General features: G+C 39.8%; 1 protein-coding gene across 2 annotated transcripts in view; it reads left to right on the plus strand.

Annotated features, from left to right (window-relative positions):
- pik3r3 (phosphoinositide-3-kinase regulatory subunit 3) overlaps positions 1–7,793 on the plus strand; it is a 321,047-nt gene extending 313,254 nt beyond the window's left edge. For both annotated transcript variants that reach the window (XM_003220270.4, XM_008109543.3), the window contains one exon: positions 110–7,793. In XM_003220270.4, coding sequence (XP_003220318.2) covers positions 110–308 — 199 coding nt within the window. In that variant the 3' untranslated portion in view covers positions 309–7,793. The remainder of the gene's footprint in view (positions 1–109) is intronic.
- The last annotated feature ends 17,036 nt before the right edge of the window (positions 7,794–24,829 follow it).

A 24,829-nucleotide genomic window follows, 5' to 3' on the forward strand; every position in this document is an offset into this window, starting at 1 on the left:
TCATTACTTGTGCACGACTGATTACAGTGCTTTTTTATTCATTGTGACGATTCAGTATCTCCTTGACTATAATCCTTTTAAGTTGACTCCCTTTATTTTCCCTTTACAGAGCTGACGGCGAAGTTAAACACTGTGTGATTTACAGCACTCCTAGAGGTTATGGGTTTGCGGAGCCCTACAACCTATATAGCACCCTTAAAGAATTAGTCCTCCATTACCAGCATACCTCCCTTGTCCAACACAACGATTCCCTCAATGTCCGGCTGGCGTATCCTGTCTACGCACAGATGTCCTCCCTCTGTAGATAAATTCCAGGAGGGTGAAATATAGGTGAAGTGTTGGTTATCTTGGATTTCTTTTCTACCATTTTTACTAGAACCCAGAGGGCATTCTTTCTCCTTAGACTGCTTGTTTTGCACAAGAAGTGATTTGATGAATGTGAATTGGAGACCTAGCAGCAACAAGATAACAGCTTTGGGGTAGGTGCCCTGGTGCTACCTGAAGATCGGAGGTGTTTTTATATAAGGAAACACTGTCTCTTGTTCTCCCTTTAAGGAACAAGGAAACTCTCAAAATGCATACAAAACAACTAGAAGCAAAACTGTGGAGAGAAGTATTTTTGCCAGGTGCCATCAGCGGAACTTCTACTTGGATTTTGTTTTTCTGAGGTCTTGGTAATTGTCGTTCAGTCTTATTACGCGCCAGGAAATGGGGAAAGTTCTGTGCAGCGGAAACCTTTCCTTGATAATTTTAGCAGCCTTGCTGCAAGTCAGACAAACTTTTTAAAAAATGAGGGCTCATCTTGATGTAGCATGGTATTTGATGAGAGGAGACCAAAGGAATTATGGGGAGAGTTTCAGGTTCATATTTAAAAGGAATATCCTCAAAGAAATGTTGCTTTATATTTTACCAACAATAACAGTTTGGTTTCAACAGCACTACAGGTCTTCAAATAAGAGAAACCAAACTGAACCCACCAAAACTTCTCTCATTGCTGGATTGAGCACTTACCAGAAATAAATTGCATTTGCAATCGCACACTTGCCAAAACTTGAAGATAAAAAATGTAAAAGCTAAAACTTTCTTGTGTAGTTTTCAAAACTTTCAAACTCTGACCTGTTGTAACTGCACCACTTTCCCCATGTTACTTTGAAACTATGTTTTCTTTCTTCCCAGGATTTTGTTTTTAAAATCATATTAAGCTTTGGAATGTAAACCAGAATGAAGCTGGCTCTTGACATGCTTATGCTAAACAATTAATATTCTGTTTGAAAACATTTTGTTTTGTTCTTTTTTAAAAAAAAAACCTAAAAGTGCAATGGATTACTTCTCAGCGGCTTGCTAAACCAAAAAACAAACAAAAGCCCTACAACAGCAGAAACTAAGTGCAGTCCACTTTATTGAAAGTGACTTCAAAACGATACTTGTAACATATTTGGATTGCATGCTAAATTGTTTATTCCATTGCACTGATTGTCTACTTACCCTTAGAATTCATTGTTGGTTTACAATGAGGCAGAATATTTGGGCATTTGAGTTCTGTGAGACTAGTCGAGATATAAAGTGGTAGAATTTATCAGTACGTAAACAGCTTTGCGTGGTCTACATTTGCCATGTCAGATTCATCTGGACTATATGTAACACCAGTGAAATTATAGCAGAGTGAGAACTGGATCAATTAGACTGTGAGAGGTAGAGCTGGTACAATGCTATTTTGACTTTATTGTCACTACCCTTGTTGAATCTTTATGGTCATTATTAAAGATGATATTTGAGTTAGAACATTTCCTTACACAAAATGGGGGGAAATTAAGCAAATTTAGCATGAAGTCTTTCCTTTTTCTTTTTTTCTGGTGTAATATTTGAAGTGCATGCCAGGGAGTTGGGACATGGATCATTTCTGGCTCCACCGTACCTTCAGTGCCACCTTGAACCCTGAGACTGTTAGACTAATGTTTACACAAAGCAGAATGCACTATAGAGGAGCATAGAAGTATTAAGCAGAATATGGAATTGCTGATCAGGAAAATGATGAATCTTGAGCACTAATCAGCAGATGGAGGGGCCAAACTAGTTTTCCGGATATGTCCATAAAGCACTTCTGTTTTGCACTAATCTACCACCACTTAAGCTGATCAGCTTGCAGCAGCAGCATCTTCTGAATTGGAATGGTGGTTATGACATGACCCTGAAATCTCTTTTAGGAAAAGATACTAAATGATGGCATGTGCTGCCACTTTCTGCAGCCCCCCTCTCCCCATACCTAGATGCCCCACTCTCCTCCCTCCCCCCAATCCACAAGCAATATATTTGTTCTTTCAATGTTGCTCTGGCATTTACAGCAGGAAGACCTTCCAGAGACCGGACCAACTTGCACATTTTAATTTGATATCTGCATATTACCTAGTTTTTATTTCACGCAGTTTAGCCTAAAACATAATGTCCTTTTCTCCAGGAACAACTTAACATCTAGCCAATGAAATACTCATTGGCAGCATAAAGCATCATGACACAATTGCCAGGGCTTTAGATAACTTCAGTCTTTTTTGCCCATATAAACTCATTGACCAGAAATCTCTTATGCTGGTGTAGCCAGGACATGTGCCAAATGAACTCTTTTTTTCTGATGTTATGTAAGGATGTATCCAGTACCTCCTCACACGACAGTTTTGTCAGACTAGGCAATTGTTGTCAAAGAGTGCCAAGGCACAGCTTGGCCCTCCAGCTCCCTCCTGCCACCATCAGCTGGATTCCTTTGCCCACCTCCTCCTGCACTGGCCTCCCTTTGCCTTTGACATCTGGGATCATTGGTGTAAGCACACAATGTGAACTTTATGCTTTGCCAGCTTCAAATAAGATCTTGTCCTCTCATTTCCGTTTTTGTTTTAAATATTAATACATTCATAAATAAATGCTTTCTTTAAACTTTTCATTTACATTTCCCAGTTAACTTTGTGTATGCTTCCTTTCAAAAGCTTCCTTCCTGTACGTTCTTTTAAATGAGCTTATTCTGACATACTTAGATTAGGACAGCATACAAATTAAATTTATATACAGCTTCCTTTTAGTTCGCTTCCCTTTCCACTTGGTTTAGGTAAATAAGAAACAGCTGTTGGTGTCATCCATCTGGTGTTCACATGCTTCTGCTTGCCTCTTGTGTTACACTTTTTGGACATACTTACTAAGTGAAAAATCATTTTGAAGGCAATTGAAATACTGGCAAGTTTTTTACTACCATTCTCGTTCAGCTTTCTTCCACTTTTCACTTTTAGCTGACCTCAAGTGACTGCATCTTAATCTTCATGGTTCAAATCACCTTTATTATAATTTGTCTTGCTAGTATCAATAACTGTCTTTGAAGCTAAAACAAATGCACAAGAGAAAACTGCAGAAGTTAAATGGATAAATGTAGGGCTAAAGTTCAGGAAAGCTCACTATGTTCTCAAAGCAAACTGAGTAAGCCTTACTTTGGTGGCACATGATTGTGTTTTATTTTTAATACAAGAGCTGTGGAACATATTTATCTATATGACCCATCTAGGTAAATCTCCCCACCAATGTTACTTGATAAGGGGTTGTGTGAGGTAAAAGAGTGTCTTCTAATAGTCTGTTTATCTGAAATGCATTTTCAAGGACTGCAAATGATTTAGTATTTTGCTTTCTCCAAGTGGAACACTGCTTCTCTTTTTGCAGTTGTTTTCCTTGTTGTGATGCACAATAGATCCGCTAAGAATGAAAAGTGATTGAACTGCCAGTCCTTTTGCTGACTAGTTTCTTTGCCAGTCACACTCCATAAGAACAAACACACACACACACACTTGATGAAATGTTCCTGGAAGAATAGATGCGGGAAGCATACAGTATTGTTTTCTCTATTCCCATTTTGCACAAAGCAGTACCTTAACCAATTTATTTATTGGAATAGGAATAAATCCAGCATCCACTGGTTTCTTTCTAGCCTGCAAATCAAAAATTCCATATTAGGTATACATAAGTTCCTGGTTATGTATGTGAGACCTCATTGCTCAACCCCCCCCCCCCCCAACACACACACACACATACACACACACATTATTGGTTCCTTGCACTGCATCAGAAACCACATGTTAAACCCCCTGAGTCTCAGAGGTAACCTGTCAAACAGTTGGAGCTGCTACGAGCAGGATGCGTATGTTTTTAAAACTCTTCCACGGACAGAGCACTAGTTGTGCAAACCTTAGGGTTCTGGCTTCAAACGAAAAGTGCTCCAAATACATAGTTTGTTTACCCCACAGCCCACCTTCCAAATACATTTGCAGCCCTATCTTTCCACAAATTGGCATGCACAATCCCTCCAAACCCAGCACTTTTCACTTAAGAACTGTTGGTGTTTCAGTAAGTTTAAGAATAAATGAAAACCACGCCAAATTATTTTATATGTAACAGTCCAACACCAAGCTGTGGAAGCTCAGGAACTGGGATAGGAGCAATTTTTTGCCTGTCTCAGCACAGGCAGACAATAGTCTGTAGAAGCAAAGGTTTAGACTTACTAAGTCTTACACATCTTTTTCTAAAAACAATTGAAATGTGGTCACATCTTGTGCTATATTTAAGGGCTTGGATGGTTTGGGTCTAATTATGCTGTTGTTTGCTTGCTGTGGAAAGCCTTGACAACATTTACACTGAGTTAATGCTGTTATGTTCACGTAGCAATTTTCCTGTTTTAAGATCACATTTGCTAATGTAGAAAATCCTCTTTTTTGGTACTTGAACAATATGTGAGTGTGTGCATGTGGGTGTATGTGTATGTGTGGTGGTAGCATTTTTGATTCATACTAAGACAGGGAATACAAATCTAAAGTGGTAGTGAATATTCTGTGGTGCGCACAAGCAAACACAGAAAAATGAGGTAAAAAGTGCAGAACTGGGCAAGCATTTCAGTGTATTCAAAGTTTTATTTCATGTTCTTTGTTTTTGTTTTTATTTGTTCACAATTTTACTTTATTTGTTAACATGAATCCTTCAAGATCTGCTTTGTGGTTTGAGAATTTTTAAAATATTCCTGAAGTAAAGATTTACTTTCAATGTTGACTTGTCCTTTAAAATATTTGCAGCTGGAAGCAGTCAGACCTTTGGCTTGAGTATCTTGAAACCTCCATTTGCTGATGGTGCAACAAGATTTAACCATATTTTCAGATACAGTACTGTTTCTTTTCTAAAACCCACCTCATACCCTCCCTATTCCAAAAATGAACTGTTTTAAAATATCACCATGTGATATGTTGACAGGTAAAGTTACATTTTTAAGCGTTGTTTCTTCTTTTGTCATTCTCACTCTCTTTACTCATTCTCCCTGGACTCTTCTTTACTTGCCTAGGACTGTCAGGGAATTTTCCTCACTTTCCAGCCTCAAAAGTGAGGAACCATGGATTCAGTTCTCTAGGCACACACCTTGTCGCTGCATATTATGTAAACCCTAAATCTCAAACAACCCCCCCTCTTTATCACAAAACAACATTTTGGGCCCAAATTGTACAAGAATGGGGAATTCCAGTGGAGTTTTTAAAAAAGAATAGGAAAAATGGTTTGGGAAGTAATTAAAATCCAAAGGATACAGAACTGCTGAAAGATCAGAGTAAGTTCTTCTCTAGGTATTGTTTTCAGTTTAAAGCAATAAAAAGTTTTCAGTTAGATTTAGGAATCAGCTTTGTGGGAGGAAATGCTATTTTTTCCTTGCATTATACTCCTGACCTAAGTCAGACATACCTCCAGCACATGCTATTTACCTGGTAGAGGAGAACAGGTGCACAGTTGTGTGTTGTCTCTTGCTTCCTACTGCAGTAAAGTTCAGTGGTATGATTAAGAATGGGATGTAACCTAGGGTAAATGTTCAAGCAACTCCTCTCCAACCACCATTTCTCTTGTGTAAATTTAGGGACCATGCAAATGCGTTGAACTAAAACACTACAGGGAAGATCTGATCATGCAGAATCCATTTTATCTAATTTGGTCCAGAGAGAAAAACTTTCCTTTTCAGAATATGTTTGGACTTGACTATAAGAAATAGTGATCTGATGTTTTGCTGGCTGAAAACTACTCCAGGGCGGGAATTCTTGGGAATCTCACAAATCTATTTTGTTCCAAAGAATACACGAGGATTGAAATCAGTCTGTGACTTTTCTAGAAGATAAAAAGTTTTAAGCACTGGCATATTGGGCTGGCTCTGTAGATTTTAATGCAGATTTTTCCATGATTCACAACATGCTTTGGTCCTTTCTCATCCCAAATGCAGACGTCCTATTGACTTAGAACTTAGCTTGAAGAACTCTATTCAGAGGCATCTTTTGTGTTTGGTAGAACTTAGCGACTCATAAATACAATAATCATCACATGTAGCGATAACACTTTTTCTTTGAAGTCCATTCTGTTATTTCATACTGCTTCATATCTTGCCTATATCCATGAGAAAATTGCACTTTCTCCAGTCCACATCTCGGGCCACCTTTTCTTTTCCCAGGCACAGTGCTGACATTTGCTGCAGTTATACACAAATTACTTTTTCAAGATATTTTTCAGGAGTCAACATGCTCCTCTCCCTCTTCGTCATGAGTCTGTTGGTTGCACCCTTAAAGATGCCAGCCAGCTGTTCAAGTAAATCTTTTAAAGTGCAGAGTGTTTTGGTCTTTGAGTGACTGATTGCAAAGACGTTTGACTCAGTCTGTTGATAACTTTATAAGTTTTGCCAGTTTACAGCACCATGGGATTGTACTGGTCTGCAACTAATCGCTTCCCCCTGCCCCTTTTCTCGCTGTGTGTGTGTATATGTACTGTATGTATATAGATATATGGAAACTAAATTCACATACACATGTCCTTATATGCATTAGCCATACGTGGCTCTAGCCCTCTGAAAGTCCCATTTCACTATTTGCACTTACTTTACTCACCCCATGATGGAAAGCTGGGATTGTTCTTTGGTTGCCCCCCTCCCAACATGGAGTCTATCACTAATATTCTTGATGTACTTTTTATTTCTTTTTTTAGTGTTTTACTTATTTGATCCAAATAAAACATGAAAGTTTATTCAAAGCAAAGTTATTATGTTTTATAGAAGCTCCATTTCTTTTGAGATACAGTAACTGTTGCACATTTTCAAATTGGTGGAAGCCCTATCTAGAATGAATGTGCAAAGGAGAGCCGTAGCATTAATCACTGTGTAAGGCGAGTATAATGTTTGTATCTCTGTAAGAATGAGTGGGTAAACGTCATCTTGTATTGAGACATGCCAGGACTGTGCACTCCTTTGTACATCCCGCACATGAACATTGCATTCTTGAAATCCATTTTGGTTTTCCTTTTAAGGGATGCTATTTGTCAAAGATTTGCTTCTCATGAAGCAATGGGGATTGTTTTTGTTTTTGTTCTTTTTAATATGAATTCCAGCATGTAACTTTGGTAGTCTTGTTGGTATGTAAAACCTGTTCTTCTGTCATTTTATGGTATAGTCAACTTCATGTAGTTTAACTTTTAAAGAGAAACTGCTTCATGAAGAAAACAGTTGTATGTTAGTCATATTGTAGTTTCTAGATGAGTAATGCAACATTGTACTTGTCACCAAATGTGCTATGATCTTACTGTATGTTTCTATTTTTTAAATAGATGGTTGAGCTTTGGAATCCCAGACACTAAGCATTCTGGCCTACTTTGCTTTAGAATAAAAATGCAATAAAAGATTGCAATAAAGCACATTTAAATGTAATGTTTTAGAAGGATGTACTGACCGCTGTTTCTAATAAATTCAGAAATACAGCCTAGCTGGTATGAAGTCTGTTTGGAAGCTTTGATGCTTACTTTCCCCTTATTTTTGATGCTTATTTTCAGTTCAGTTAAACTTTGGTAACTTTGGGCGTCCACATATACCATCTCCAACACCCATGTTAGAAATCTGGTTGCCAGGGTGGCTTTGTCTATTAGCTAAAGCACCAAATCCCAATTCAGTGCTGACTTCAAAGATATAAGTACTTTTGGGGTATATAGTCAAATGCATTTTGAATCTATATTCTTTGGGTATATAGTCATTATTTACATATATTAAATTATTTAGGCCACAATAGCAAACATAATCAAAGAGGAGCCCCGGTGGCGAAGTGCGTTAAAGTGCTGAGCTGCTGAACTTGCAGACCGAAAGGTCCCAGGTTCAAATCCCAGGAGCGGCTTGAGCGCTTGCTGTTAGCTCCAGCTCCTGCCAACCTAGCAGTTCGAAAACATGCAAATGTGAGTAGATCAATAGGTACCCGCTCCGGCGGGAAGGTAACGGCGCTCCATGCAATCATGCCGGCCACATGACCTTGGAGGTGCCTACGGACAACGGCGGCTCTTTGGCTTAGAAATGGAGATGAGCACCAACCCCCAGAGTCAGTACCTTTTTTTCTTAAGTCAGTAAAGTATGACAAAAATAATAAAACAGTAATATAGGGGGGATTCAATTATTCTGACTGCTATAACAGTTCCTCTTCCTTTACCCCCGGCTATCTTTAAACCTTTGTGGCTTCCAGTCTTTATCAAGATCCCTTAAACTGTGGCTTACTCAACAGCCACTCTGTCTTTAGTTAAGGGGGTTACTTTGTGAGAGGATGAGAAGGGAGATATTTCATAGTTCCACTTAGCAATATTTCTTCCAACCAAGGATCTTGGCCAATAAAAACCGAAAACATGTCTATTGAAAAAAAATATATAAGGATACTTTTGGCCTAAAGTATGTTTGTTCCTTAATACAAAGCCCCGCCATCAAAATGAAAGAGAGGTATACATTTGGTGGGGGAAATGGCTATCATGGGAAAAGTTAACTAAACAGTGCTGGTTGCATCCAAACTGCCTCCCAGTTTATCCATGGCATCTGGCCTCCTGGATTGAACATGCTGTTATTGAATGCCAGGTCAATAAACAGGAAAATAATAGCCATCTAGGACGATTTTGCTTGTTTCTCCCAACTGGATAAAGCTAGGCCAGCATGCTTGGCTGTGGAGTGGGTGAGAATCACTCTTTCAAGTTTGCCCATCATAGTTCCCTCTGCACCACCAACCAAGATGGAAAGGGGACAAAGAAATAGGGTTCAGATTGTCTGCTCAGTTCAAGTGTCCATATTGGAAACTGAATGCCCAGCATAGAATAAGGCATCTGTTGGTGAACTGCCCACGCCACTTCTTAACGGCTTCCCATTCTGACCTAATTAGAATGGTCTCAGGCATGGTGTTGGTATCCATTTGGTTTATTGTACTGGTGGACTTCAACATTCATACTGATCTGGCCCTATGGCTCATGATTTTTCATGTCTGTCATGATAACCATCCGACTGTCCCAAATGGTTATCTGGTCCTACTCACACTGCAAGACATACTGTAGACTTCTGTGCAGAGGAAGGCAGAAGAATTGTGATTGGAGAATAGAGGAACTTTCTGAAATTCTTTTGTCATGGTCCCAAAACTACCTGGTGGGACTTGGACTTACTCAGTGCCTGAGTAAGATCATCTTCCCCAAGAGACTGATGGATCTAGATGGTTTCCTGATGGTTGGTGAGTTTCCTGTCCTGTCACCAGGTGATTCTGTTGAAGCCCTTCCCTCTGGCTTGGGAAATGAGCTAGTCAGGGCAGCAGACACAAGCACTTCTCAGTGTCCACTTCCACAAAGTGGAACCAAACCCAAACCCCTAGTTTTATATTGCCAGTGATCTATAAAATTAGATGGTAATGAATAAAGTAACACTGCCAGAAAACCCAGACCGACTCTTAACATAGGCTAAATCCTATTCTATGATAATGTGGGCAAAGAAAGGGAGGAGAATAAAAAAAAATCTTAATACCATGGAATCTGCAAAAGAGCTGTTTTGACTAGCCAGGAGCTTTTCACAGCCTTGACCAATAATAATAATAATATTAATAATAATAATAACTTTATTTTTATACCCCGCCCCATCTCCCCGAAGGGACTCGGGGCGGCTTACATGGGGCCTGGCCCGATAAAACAATCAAATATCAAAACACAGCAATAAAACAGTTATCCAATAAAAACATCAATTACAGTAAAAACAATTGTTAAAATCAACATAAAACATACAATATTAACACTGGAGACTAATTCATAGAACCCAGGCAAAGTGCAACATGGGCCGAAATGGGGAAGGTAATTTCACAGTTGAAATGGACAAAGTGCAATATAACATTGGCAACACCTCGAGAATGGGGCTATTATAAATTGGGCAGATAGATGAGTATGACACCAAATTAAGTATCAAAGGCCTTTTGAAAGAGCCACGTTTTTAAGCTCCTACGGAAGGAGAGGAGGGTAGGGGCCTGCCTGATCTCTCTAGGGAGCGAGTTCCAAAGCCGGGGGGCCACGATTGAGAAGGCCCTCTCTCTCGTCCCCACCAACCGCGATAAGAGATACCATAGTAGAGCTAGCCCCAGTGGATTTAATATCAACTCCTGCTTTTCCACTGCTGATGGATACTTCACATTTGCCTAACGTGAGGATATAGCTGTGGACAGGAACTTTGAAGAGGTGAGTGCCACTACATATAAGCTAAACCCTTGCTTTTCCTAACTTTTCAGAAAGACTAAGAGTGGGCTGGATAAGTGAGAGAAGTTCCCCACCTCTTTTACAGCCACACTGGGTTCTATTATCCCTAAAAGAGATTGGTATAAGACCCTTGTTTTTAAACCCTCCCTAAATACCACTATACTAGATAATTATTGGCTGGTGTTCAATTATTCATTTTTGGACAAGATACTGCAATGTATGATGGCCTCCTAGTTCCAGAGAGGGATTATTGGATGAGGATTGTGGGATATCTATATCCCACAATCATTTCTAATACCATAAAAAGGTATTATTATTATTATTATTATTATTATTATTATTATTATTATTATTATTATTATTATTATTATTATTATTAATACCTTGAAGGTATCCAGGTCAGTTTTATTGCAATGAGACTTGGAGATACTCTGTTGAAAATGTGGGAGACCAGCTTCCTAATATCGCCACCCAGAACTCCCTTCTTAAGGAAACTCAAATGCCCCTTCCCCTTGCTGCCCTATTTAAAAGCAAAGTTTCTTATTCCAACATATTTTCAAAAATTGCTTGGTTTAAAAGAAAAGAGTTTAGTGGAGTACTGTACCATCTTAACTGTTTTTCATTATTTTTATATATGTTTATGTGGTTTTAACATTATTGATAGTTCAATCATACTTTAATTATAATATGATCATCCATATTGTATCTGCCATAATTTGTAAGCTGCTTTAAGTTTTGATTCTGGGGAAAAGATGGAATATAAATAAAAAGGATAATGCATGGGGTTCAGTAGAGTTGGCAAAATCCCATTTCCTTCTTTTGAATTATAACCACCTTTAACATGATTTTTAACAACCAATGAGTTCATAAAACTAAGCAGTACAGTTCGCAATGCTGTCATCGGCAAGAATCCTGCTGGGAAGTTATGAATGCACAACCCATACTTGTGACTGCTTCATATTCACAATCCCTATGCAACTCCCAAGTTTAGGAGATATGAAAGCACCCCCCCCCCCCCCCCAATCGCCATTTACTAGGAAGCATCTGCTGTGATCGCATGGGGGTGAGTTGTTCCCCTGTTGGTTAGGAAAAGTCTAGCTGATGGTGCAGCATGAAGGATAACTGTGACGGGGGTCTTGCTGATGGGAACATCAGTCAGATGCTTCCTGATCAACGGGAACAGATTTCCTTCAACTGCATTAGCTGCTTCCCTGTAAATAGGGATTAAGGGATTGGAGAAGGATTCACTGTGTGACACTGTAACTATGGTGTTTATGCACATGTAAATCCCCAAGTGGATCCTGGCCATTTTTTCTAATAAATTTCTTACAACAAGGAGCCAGAGAAAAACCAAGTCTCCTTGACCCCTGCAAAAATATGCATTTGAATGGTGCAGCCTTCAGAGATATACAGAATATTGGTCACAACATTGTTATTGAACCTAAGACTTCAGGTCTGTGATGCAACTTCATTGCCAAGATCTCTTGTGTGGAACTATATTCTGTTATAGGAAATGAAGTTTTATATTATAGCATTTTCTGTGCTGCATGGGAGGGTGGTTATCTAAGAATGGAGGAACTTTCTGTAGTCCTGTTATTATGCACAGAAAACTACCAATAGCTTTCCTCCTTTCCCATCCACAGATGGGAATAACCACAGGTTGGATCAAAGCCCTCAGAATACTTTCCAGTGATTCCCAAACTCTAGTCCTTCTGGAGTTTTGGCCTTCAACTCCCAAAAGTCTCAGCTGCCTTTGCTAATGATCAGGGATTTTAGGAACTAAAAGTCCAGAACACCCGGAAGGGCAGGGTTTGGGAAACACTGTATCTAGTCAACCCCTTGCTTTTCCAAGCTTTGTCCTCAACCTATGCACAGACTTTGAACAAGGAAAAGGAAGCAACATGTCTCACTGCCAACATCTTGAAGAGCAGTTCCACAGTTGCAAAGTGTATATCTTAAGAGGGATTTCCTGTGCCAAAGGTGCACATCCACCTCCGCAGTCATAGCAGGCTAAGCGACTTTGCTCCTTGCCATGTTAAGGTTGCACCCATCAGCCTGCTGTTCTTCAGGTTTATTCATCAAACCAGCTCCTGTCGTCAGGAGGAATAATCTTTAAAGGGGGATCTCTAAAGGAAGAAAGTGGCTCAGATGACGAAGTGAATCTGGCACAGCACAGTGGTGGCATTGTGTTTCATGAAGGCAAGATGATCTTTGACCAAGATCAGTAAGGCATGTTAGTAATGAAAAATTAATTCCAGTTTTAGACCATTTTAATTCTGTCCCTTCTTTTAAAGAAACACTGTATATCCAAGCCTCCTGACTGGATAAAAAAGAGGTTAAATTCTTTCTATTTAACAAGTGGTAGCTTTTGTTTGCTTCACTTACAGAAAATTATGTCGGCCCTTGAAACTTCTCAGTGAGGAATCTAATCAATATTGATGCTTTTACTATACACAGCTCTACTTAAATGTAATTAACGATTAGAAGATGATTAATTAGGTAACATCTATAGTTGATTGGCAGTCATAATGACAAATACTATTATTTCTTCTAATACTGTAGAACAAAACATTTTTGTGACATTATATAAGAAAAACTGAAATATATTGGCAAATATTCTGTACTGATAAAACTCTCAAACCCAAGAGCATATCTTCATAAAATGGAAGCCCTCAAGTGGCTCCTGATTAAAGTTTGTTAAAGTCCACCATCACCAAACTGAGAAATAATCAACAGGATGTAATATCTATCTACACTGAACAATATCTGTTTATAATGACCATATTAAAGATCAGAATTAAGCAAACTCCTGGAGTTCAGGGGTCATTTTTCAGCTCCAAGACCCTGCCACATCACACACAGCCCCATGAAATCAGTTGCAACCAGAAGTCTTTAAAAGTAGTCTTCAAGTTGGAGGGATGTGGCAAACAAGGTATGCCCTAAGCAGTCCCTCCTAAAGCCTTCCAGAAGTGCTGATTCTCATTCTGGGCTATTTTTCCTTCAACAAGAAGTATCCAAGTTCCATCTGAGATAGGCCCTAGGGGACTTGCATGGCTCTTGAGCCATGTGATATTCATTCCTGCTTTAGACTGACGTCATCAAACCCAACATAAGCATTTTGGCCCCATTAATTTCAGTAGGTGAGAGTACAGTGGGCTCTTGTGATCTGCTGGAGTTTGGTTCCAGGGCACTCCATGGATACTCAAGACCAGTTACATACAATGGTGGAATAAAATTATATCCCTTACATATAATGGCAAAATCAAAAGTTGCATTTGTATTTTTAAAAATATTTTCAAGTTTTAGAGGACTGAATCCATGGATGCCAAATCCATGAATACAGAAGGCCAACTATATATGTTTACATTTCCCATAGAAATCCATGGGAGTCTGTATGTGATATTAGATTGATTTAACCCACTGTCTTATTTGGAGCTCAGACCAGAAACCATGTGACCTTTTTGTTCCTGGTCCATGTACTTTTGTCAATTCTATGCAGCCTATTACATGATTACCATGTTTCCCCAAAAATAAGACAGTGTCTTATATTATTTTTTGCTCCCAAAAATGTTCTAGGTCTTATTTTCAGGGGATGACTTATTTTTCCATGAAGAAGAATTCACATGTATTGTTGAACAAAAAAATGAACATTATTATATACTGTACAGTAGTTGTCATCACAAACCAGCATAACCAGACAAACTGTGAATCCTATCAAGAATTTCTTGTTACTACCAATATTTCCATGTACAACTATCTATGGTACATACATTTGCCGATCCTGCATGCTCTGGTGTTCTGTTCAGCGGGCATGCTTCCAAATAAAAACTTTGCTAGGTCTTACTTTTGGGGGAGGCCTTATATTTAGTAATTCATCAAAACTTCTACTAGGTCTTATTTTCTGGGGATGTCTTATTTTCGGGGAAACAGGGTAGAGACATGAAGACCACAGCCACAAACTTCTAGACAATTCTGGGAGACTATGAGTAAGTGCTCCTTCCTTCTCATCCAGGATCACCAGTAATCTAGGTATGTTACTCACACCTCATTTTGTCCTGATGTACAAATGTAGAATTCAGCAGTAGGAAGGGACCTACACAGCTACAGAACTTTGTAGACTTTTCTTTTCTTTTTTCTTTTCCTTTCTGGTGTTTTTCTCCAGCCTTCTCACTCTTAAAAGGAGGAGAAAGATCACAACTGCATGGCTAAAGTGTCTCGACTAAATCCTTATGCTGACTTTAGCAAAATCCTATTATTTATTCATTCTGATATTATTTCCCTTGAGACTGAAAACAAAACAGCAACATCCAGCCCTTCACCACTTGACCATCACTCCTCCTCTGTTGACCTTCTCAAGATTAGAAAAGGCATCACACAGCAAAGATGACACAAGGAGAAGTGAAATTGTCTCCTGTTTTATCCTAAATTCACCTTTAAGTTTTTTCACGCTCTTCATCTTGGCAGTCTCTGGATTGACTTCTTTGCCTGTGAAGCAATGCCCAATGTTTGTAGCAAAATGATGGCTGAGATAGCTTATATTTCAGGTGACCATCTAATCTGACCATCCTTTTCAAGTGACACTTTATTGGATTTCTTTAAAATCTGCCCAAAAGAAGAAACACTAAAGCAAATATCCAGCTGCCAATGATGTAGCTCCTGGCATTAAACTTGCTGGAAGAATATCTACAAAATTTGAACTGTGTGCAATACATAAATGAGCTGCTTGAATATTCTAACCCAGGGTCCCCTTTATGAATACCTGACAGATTTGCTTCATCATCATAACCCCTGGCCTTCCTGTGCCTGAATACACAGAAACCTCATCCTGAACTTTGATCTGGTCTGAGCCGCAAACACCTTCCCAGCCCCATTCCCCTTGTTGTTTTAGGCCAGCTTTCCCTGTTTCTGTTTCTGTTGCCACACACGCGCTCCCCACAGCCAGGGAATGCTGAGCAGCTAAAAGTTTATTTCTGGGTCACCTGTAACAGCAGGGGATAGAGAATCGGGCTTTATAGAAGCGTGTGGTGGAGAGGAACCTAGCCAAACAGAGCTAGGGGAGTATTTTGTTCCATATGAATGCACACAATGCTGCCGTATACCAGGTCAAATAATTTGTCCTTCTTGCACAGTATTCCCTCCTTTGATTGACAGCCAGTCTCACCACCGTCCCAGGCAGAGGTCTTTCCCAGTTTGCTATCATTTTAACTGAAGATGCTGGGGATCAATGCTGAAGTCTTCTCCATGCAAAGCATGTACACCTCATGGAGCTCTGGTCTCTCTTATTCCAAGTCCTGAAATTGGCCTTAAAGGTCCCACTCCAAATTCTAGGCAGTGAAACTATGTAATTTGCGGCACAGATGTGACACAACATTACAGCACTCCTCTTGAAAAAACCAAAGCCAGCTGGCAAATTGGCTTTGACAAATTTTCAAAGCCAGTATTGGGGGACCTTTAAGACTATTTACTGATCTTTATGGTAATTGTTCATATACCACAGTCTAGCTAACACATATGCAATAGCTAATGAAAAAAACAATGATTAAACACAAAGAATATCAGACACAAAAATCATTCAGAGGAGGATATTTTTGGGTGGCATGACACCGCTGACAAAATCTTTTCTGTTGCTGAACTTGTTAATAAACCACTTGAAGGTTGATCAGGGAATAAGGATTTAGTGAATGGTGGATGGGCTATGCCCTTCTTGAAAAATATTTTATTATACTTCTACCCCACTCTATCTCACCCTAAAGGGGACTCAGAGCAACTTCTAGTCTTGGCAAATATTCAATTCTGCATTAAAATATAAAAGCATACAATACACGACACATCAAACTTTAAAATCAAATAAAACATATAAATACAATTAAAAACTGGTATAAACATAGCACCTAATTCCACTGTCGCTTCCGTGGACATATATTGCACTGTGACTATGCTACTATTCCCTGAACGCCTGGTTCCACAGCCAGGTTTTGACTTTCCTCCTGAAAACCATGAGGGATGAGGCCAATCTAATATCTCTGGAGAGGGAGTTCCAAAGTCAAGGGGCAACCATTGAGAAGGCCCAGTCCCTTGTCCCCACCAGTTGCACCTGTGAAGGGCGTGGGACCGAGAGCAGGGCCTCCCCAGCAGATCATATCACCCGAGCTGTTTCATAGAGGCAGATACGTTCGGACAAGTAAGCTGGGCCAGAACTGTTTAGGGCTTTATAGGCTAAAGCCAGCACTTTGAATTGTGCTCAGTAGCAGACTGGTGTAGTCCTAGATTCAACCCTCCCAGATCTTAATGCCCTGGTTTTAGCAGTAGCCAGGAGTGCATTTGCACAATTAAAACTATTGTGCCAGGTCTGCCCTTTATTGGAAATGTTTGATCTGACCATGGTGACAAAGACCTTAACTATATCCTATTTTAATTACTGTAATACCGCATACTTTTTATGTGGGTCTGTCTTTACAATATGTTCAGAAACTTCCATGGGTCCAATGTGCTGAAGCCAGACAGTTGATCACAACTGGTTACAGGTCACATTTAACGCCACTCTTATAACACCTTAACTGGCTATCTGTCAGTTTCTGACACAAATCAATGTCTTGGTTTTTACCTATAAAGTCCTATACAGATCAGGTCCAGACTCTCTGAAAGATCCTATTTTCTTATTTGAGCCTCCCTTGAATTTGGAGGTCTTTGGGGGAAGGATTTCTCTCAGTCCCACTAACATCACAGGTATATCTGGTGAGGACTCAAGAAAGGACATTATAGAGGGTTGCCCCTAGATTATCAAACCCATACCTTTAAAAGTCTGGGTTGCCTTTCCTTGCTTTCCTTTTGCTATCGGGCTTTTGCCCATTTGCTTGTTGCTGCAGAAGGGATTTTAAAAAAATAAAGAATGCTGGACTCTTTATATTTTATCTGTCGAGTTTTATTTTTAAAAAATATGTTTACTGTTATGGCTGGTTATAAATATACTCTTTTTTAACCTGTGTTGTAAGATAGGTGTGAAAGCTGGGCCATGAACCAAAGAAACACACACATTACATGAGAATTATATTTTACTATGTGTGATATTCATGGAATCTTTATGTGGTCATGTCTTGTTTTATTTCTTGACTATTGGATTTCTTTCAGGAAAGCACCACCCTCAAGACACACAAAGCTTGACTCAAAGTTAAGAACTTTTAAGCAATGTTGGTTTCATAGAAATTGCACATACTTTTGCTATACCAGGGCATTTAAAAGGAGATAATATTCATAAAGAATGGAGGAGCATGTTAAGACATGCATTAGAGTGTGCGATCTGCTAGGTCAGGCATGGGCAAACTTGGGCCATCGAGATGTTTTGGACTTCAACTCCCACAATTCCTAACAGCCTCAGGCCCCTTCCTTAAGCAGCTGAGGGGGAAAAGGAAGGGGCCTGAGGCTGTTAGGAATTGTGGGAGTTGAAGTCCAAAACATCTCGAGGGCCCGTTTGCCCATGCCTGTGCTAGATAAAAGACTGATCACAAAACAGATCACAGATTGCCTCTTGCCCACATTTCCAGTGATGGTGTTACTTAAACCATGGCATTTATACCAGTTTGATATCAATTTAACTGCCATGGGTGCAAACTATGGGATCCCATGATTTGTAGTTTGGTGAGGTACTGTACTTATAATTCTCTGTTGTACTCCCTGAATCACAACCTTAAAGCTCTCTAGCAAAAAGCTTGGATCCATGACCACATAGGCAATCCTATGAAAGAGAGACCTCCATGTCACTCTGCTGTCAACAGCTGTGCTCAAATCCTGCTAATTCAAGATTATGGCTTCTTTGACCAAGGTCCCAACTACACTATCATTTAATGCAGTTTGACGCTCACACCAAACTGCACTGGCTAGATAACAAAGGTCTATGAAAGCACACAAAAGAAAGCCATTAATGCACATCAGTGCTCTGGATTGTGTCATCGCCGTCCGGGCCTCAAAGTTTTTTCAAGGAATCATCTGCACAGTGAAACCATTTTGAAACTAACTTAAGTGGTCAGTGCAGATGTGCCCTGAGACTATCCACTTATAATGTTCCTCTTTTCCTACTACCTCTCACTTTGTTGTTGTTTATTCATTCAGTCGCTTCCAACTCTTCATGACCTCATGGACCAGCCCAACCTCATGGACCAGTCCACGCCAGAGCTCCCTGTCGGCCGTCACCACCGCCAACTCCTTCAAGGTCAAGCCAGTCACTTCAAGGATAACATCCATCCATCTTGCCCTTGGTCAGACCCTCTTCCTTTTTCCTTCCATTCTCCGCAGCATCATTCTCTTCTCTAAGATTTCCTGTCTTCTCATTATGTGGCCAAAGTACTGCATCTTTGCCTCTAATATCCCACTGGGGGAGAAGAGCAGTATATTAAATAAATAAATATTTCCTGAAGTATGGACTGGTTGGATTTTCCTGCGGTCCAGGGCACTCTCAGAATTTTCCTCCGATGCCACAGTTCAAGAGTCTATCTTTCTTCACTCAGCCTTCCTTATGGACCAGCTCTCACATCCATAGGTTACTATGAGGAATATCATTGCTTTAACTATGTTGCCATAGTTAAGCTTCGTTGCCAATGTGATGTCTCTACTCTTCACTATTTCATCGAGATTGGTCATTGTTCTCCTCCCAAGAAGTAAGGTGTCAGTACAACCTCTCACTTTACCAATCATTGTCTCCATTTCTACTACGACATGTTGTCTCGCGATATGTCCAAAGTGCAATAGCCTCATTTGGGTCATTTTGACTTATAGGCAGAATTAAGACATGTTCTAGAATCCATTTAGTTCTCATTTTGGCACTCCATGGCATCTGCAGAGCTTGCCTCCGGTGCTACATTTCAAATTACTTGATTTGCTTCCTTTGCACTTAGCAATCCCATATGCCTCAATCTCAGACAACAGCTGTAGGAAGTGACAGCCTCCAACCTAGACAGATGCTTGTGAGTTTGGAATAACATGTTATATCCCTCCTCCCCACACACCCAGCTGCTTCTGTCTCATGGATCCACACAGGTCTTCTTGCATCTTTCTAACACGGCAAGCAGAGGTGGACAGATGCATCAGAAGTCAATATATGTCCCACTTTCCAGTGTTAATTATTAGATCAATTCCATTCCATTTCTGGCTTAATGTTTGATCTTAAATCTGCATGAAATTCTTATTTTAAACCATCCATGCAGTAGTCTGAGAGCTGCTTTTTATCTTTTTAAAAATGAGATGTTCCACATGACTTGAAACACTAGCTCCTGCCATGTGCATTCAAAATGGGACTGCAAGTACCTCTGGGAATGATGCCATGTGACAATATCCCTCCTAAGAATATGAGGGGGAGGGTGCTGAGATGCCGGATTTTCTAACGACACAGAGAGATTATAGCTTGTTTTAAAAGCTTGCTTTCTTCTTCTTTTTAAGGCAGCCTTCAAAAAACCTCCTAAAATTTGTTCCAAGGGCAGATTCCAGAGAACTACATTCCAATTCACACATTATAATCCAGGATATGAAGATCAGGCAAATTCGCTTTGGAATCCAGATGGAAGAAATTCCTCCAGCATTCCTAACTGCAAGATAAACGATATACACAGAATGAGAGGAAATAGACTTCCTGCTGAAAAAGTGAAAGGAAAACTATTTTCAGCTTTTGGCATTAGGTAAAGAGCAGAATGCTACAAAACCAGCATGAGTTTGGCAAAAGGGTCCTTTCCACTTCTATCTCAGAGAAAAAGGAGTCCTCCACCCTGTCTGCTAGCAAGAATCCCTTATATTGAAGGCACTCCTGCCATTCCTTTATTAGAATCTGGGCAGCAGCCGCTGCAGACAGTGAATTAACATTTCCTAAACATGATGGGCAGACACAATAGAGCTTTGGTTAGCTCTAATCAATATATGCAAATGAAGGCCCCTCCTGGCATCTCCATTCCGTCAGTGGGCACAGATGAAAGTGCAAGTAATTAAGAGCTTGCTCCAGTGATACTGAGTCGAAATCAGCTTAATGAGAAATTGTCAAACTTGAAGTCTGTTGGGTAAACAGTACATGGGAAAGAGTGGCCCAGCATACACAAAATGAGCCTTTCTGCCTTGACATCTTCCTTGTGGGAGCTTCTGTGGAAGATAAGCCAGGAACTTCTTCTAAGGTCACCATTTATGGCTGGCTGGCTGGCTAGCACCAACCCACATGCCTCCCCTCTCCCCCTCAGAAACTGGGCCAGACAGATCAGCTGCAGCTCTATAACTGGTCAAAACTGTCCTTGGTGTCTGGGTAGCACAGCGTTTCTCAACCTGGGGGTCGGGACCCTGGGGGAGTCACGAGGGGGTGTCAGAGGGATCGCCAACGACCATCAGAAAAAAACATATTAGAAACACCTTTGGCAGAGAAAGCTGAAGATCTCTCTGCCTGTCCTTCTCTTCCTTTTTGGAAACACACGGCGAATCCTCCCACCAAAAGCCCTCCTCCTGGCTGGCCATAAAATCATAGTTATGAAGTAGTAACGAAAATAATGTTATGGTTGGGGGTAACCACAACATGAGGAACTGTATTAAGGGGTCACAGCATCAGGTATAAGTAAATGCATAGACATGATGGTGTGGCAGCTCAACATCCAGTCCAAATCCACTGCCATTGGTCTGTATCAAAATAAAAGCAAACTTAACAGGGTGCATTGTCCATGCTTTATGGGACAATTTTGCCTCTATAGAAAACCGATTTCTGCCAAGTCAGATCATCCAACTCAGTAATGTCTTCATTGAATGGCAGTCGCTTTCTAAGGGCAAGGTTCTAAAAAACAGAGCTTTCCAAACCGCATGTCACGACATGTTAGTGTCCATTGCAGTATGTATTTTAAAATATATAAATGAAAGATTTCCACGAGGTATACTGTTTCCCCATACATTTTGTTATTACAATTGAGTGTTTGTATCTCTTATAAGGAGCTAGTTGACTCATGTTCCGCTTGCAGTCAACTAAGACTCCTATCTCTCTTTTGCATGCACTGTTGTCGAGCTACATGCCACCCATCTTATGTCTGTGCTTCTACCCCGCCCCCAATGTAGTAACGTACATTTCCGCGTTGAAATTCTTTGTGTTGGTTTTGGCCCAGGTCTTCAATCTGTTAAAGCCATTTTGAATTCTGATCCTGTCCTAATTTGGTGTCACCTGCAAATTTGAGAAGTATGCCCTCTCTTCCTTCCATCATTCAAGTCACTAGTAAAAATCCTGTGCCACCCCACTATCCATTTGTCTTCAGGATGAAGAGTCATTGGTGAGCATCCTATGGGTTTCATCAGTCTATGTCTCTGAATTAAATCCCCTAGTTGTTTATTTAAAGTTTTCCCTTCCAACTGTTGGGCTCTTGTAATTAATAGTCAGCCAGGTCTCTGCAACATTCCAGCTATGACCTCCAGCACTTGATAAATTCTTGCCCTCAAAAATACTGTCCTCCTCCCCCACATAACTGTTTAAAGCCCTCCTAAACAGGTTTGTGAAACTCTTAGCAATCTCTCCTAAGATTTAGTTACTGGCAATGAGCTTTAAAAGCTAAAAAATGCTATTTAGGGGCCTCATCCTCTTGTTTTTAGCCCAACCCACCACAGGCATGTACCTCGAGAGTACATCTCTAAAATTGAATTCAGATCCTTGTGCTGACTTTCCTCACTTTCCTAGCAGACCTTATTTTTTTAAACAGGGATGGTACCCCATCCAAGTGAGCTGAGTTTCTCTTTACTGGATGAAGTGTCCTACTGATAAATAGCATTTAAATATTGCCTGGGTGACTTTTCTTTTGTGTGTTTGCATAGAACTCAAATGATCTGTATGGACAAACATCTTTCCATGGAAAGAAGTCTTAAGCTAATTCTCTTTGTACTCCTGTACTGATTTCCCAACGTCAAACACCAGTTGCTACTTTTGATAAGCCATTTACTGAACTTACCTGATATACTAATTCTTTTGCTAGGAATCACCACAAAAATATCTTATTATGCTCTGAATAAATGGGATGGGAATACTTTTTGGATGGGAATGACATAAGCCCTTGAAAAGGTCTCCTTAAGGCAAAACATTTCCCAGAAGAACTAGTCTATACCAACCTTGAGTTGAAGTTACACGCATGGCTTATTTGCCAGCATTACCACAAGCATTGGGTTGTGCTTTCATGTCCCTTCTTATGCTTTATACCAACCAACTGAACATTTAAGAATTCCACCCAACAATAATTTCATCCTCTTTCATCATCCAAAGTCATTAATCCCCACATAATGTCAGAGTTATGCCTAACTACACTAAAGGCACCAGATCTCATCTGCTCAGAAGCTAAGAAGGACTAGCCATGGTTGCTACTGAAATGGGGGACTGCCAACAAATATCAGGTGATGTTTTTTCACCATTTTGGGAGACAATAAACACTGCAGCACAGCTTCCTCCCATATTCAAATATCTAAAATTCTGGTCGATAAACTATTATGTGTAGAAAATACATGCCATTTTGTGCAAAAAATTGTTATCTATGCATAAATCAGGTTTCTGTGCAAACCTTCATTTTTCTGTGCAGAATAATTCTGGTTTGGCACCTCGGGACATTTGAAATCTGAAAGAAATGTTCTACTGATTCTCACTTCCTGATTGGATTTTATAACTGCTGAGAACCTCATTTTTCAAACTGGGAACAAATAATAAGAAATAAGAAATATTATTTGTAACTAATCAGAACAGCCAGTGGCAAAGGAAGATGGTTGATGAACTCAATCGTCAGAAGGCCACGTTTCCACACTTATTGTTTAAGTCACTAACAGTGGGATCCTATATGCTTGCTTATTGAGAAGTTAGTTCTACTTAATTCAAATCACATTCTCTAATAAGAATGTTTTGCATCACAGGCCCTTGGTGTTGGAACAATAACATCAAAACATTTTGAAGTGGGATTTATTAGGCAATCTATTTAATAGTTTTCCTTCTATGAACACATACACTTAGAGATTAATTTTAAGAGTGTACAGCAAAATCAGAAAAACAAAACTTCCACATTGAGACACATTAGGTCTTCCTAGCAACTAAATATGTTCACAATCACCACTGTGAAAGGACTCACAAAATCCCAAAATGTCTTAACACACACTTGATATATATTTCCCTATCTCCAGTTTGTAAAGCACATAAAAAGGCATACTGATGAGAGGTCAAATATTTGATTTTGAAATCACTCTTTGCTATAGCAGCGGCACAACCCATAATAAAAGGCATTTCTTGGCATCACTTGGGAACATGCCAACAGAGAGGGAAGAAGCTCTCATTTGAAAGAAGCATCCTATTCGATTGGGCCAATTTGTTTGGAGAAATGAAAGAAAATCTAAACTGACCTCTTAAATTTCATTAATCTCGTCTTCCTCCCAGCTAGAATGAGCCAAACACAGACCTAAAAAGGGGAAAAGAGGCCTGATCTGGACTAGATGGCACATCAAAGGCAAGCAGCACACATTGGCTGGGGAAGATTAGATTATAACATAATTAAGAGCAATGGTCTGTGCCCGCCTTTGCGAGGGATACGACCTCGTTTATTAGGCAGATGTTTCTTTTTTCGCTCCTGACCTGATATGAACTCCAAAGAATCCCGCTTCTGAATAGTAAATGAGGAAAGCCATGATGTTTCCAGGAGGTGAAATGCTAACAAAACAAAGTAGATAAAGAAACAATTCAGTTGTAATGTAAGATCCCTTCTAGGCAGCTGAATAAAATCCCACATTATCTGCTTTAAACTGGAATACATGACAGTGTGGACTCAGATAACCCAGTTCAAAGCAGATATTGTGGGATTTTCTGGGTTATAGAGCTGTGTGGAAGGGCCCTAAGTATTTACAGATTTGTGGGATAGAAAATATCATCAAGCTAGGCACTTGGCAGATGAAGGGGGAACTGGAAACATCCAATGAATCAGATGTAAAAACAAGACTGAATCTCGGGTTTTTTTTTACGGTTTTCTTCTTTAAATCAGCCAATAATTGGAGTAATCTGCACTGTAAACCTACACATCCTGAGAGCCTGTCTCTCTCATTTACAGCTGATTTCTTTCCACCTGACAGAACCGCCAAACTATGAGGGGCACTCACATACATGTATGTACATATTTTGCAAAAATTACAGTCAAATGGCATAGTCCAGAATTCACTAAATGTGCATCTACAGTGTAGAATTAATGCAGTTTGACATCACTTTGACTGCTATGGTTCAATGCTGTGGAATCATGGTATTTCTAATTTGGTGAGATGACAG

This window comes from Anolis carolinensis, chromosome 4 (genome assembly GCF_035594765.1).
Source record: "Anolis carolinensis isolate JA03-04 chromosome 4, rAnoCar3.1.pri, whole genome shotgun sequence".
Lineage (NCBI taxonomy): Eukaryota > Metazoa > Chordata > Lepidosauria > Squamata > Dactyloidae > Anolis > Anolis carolinensis.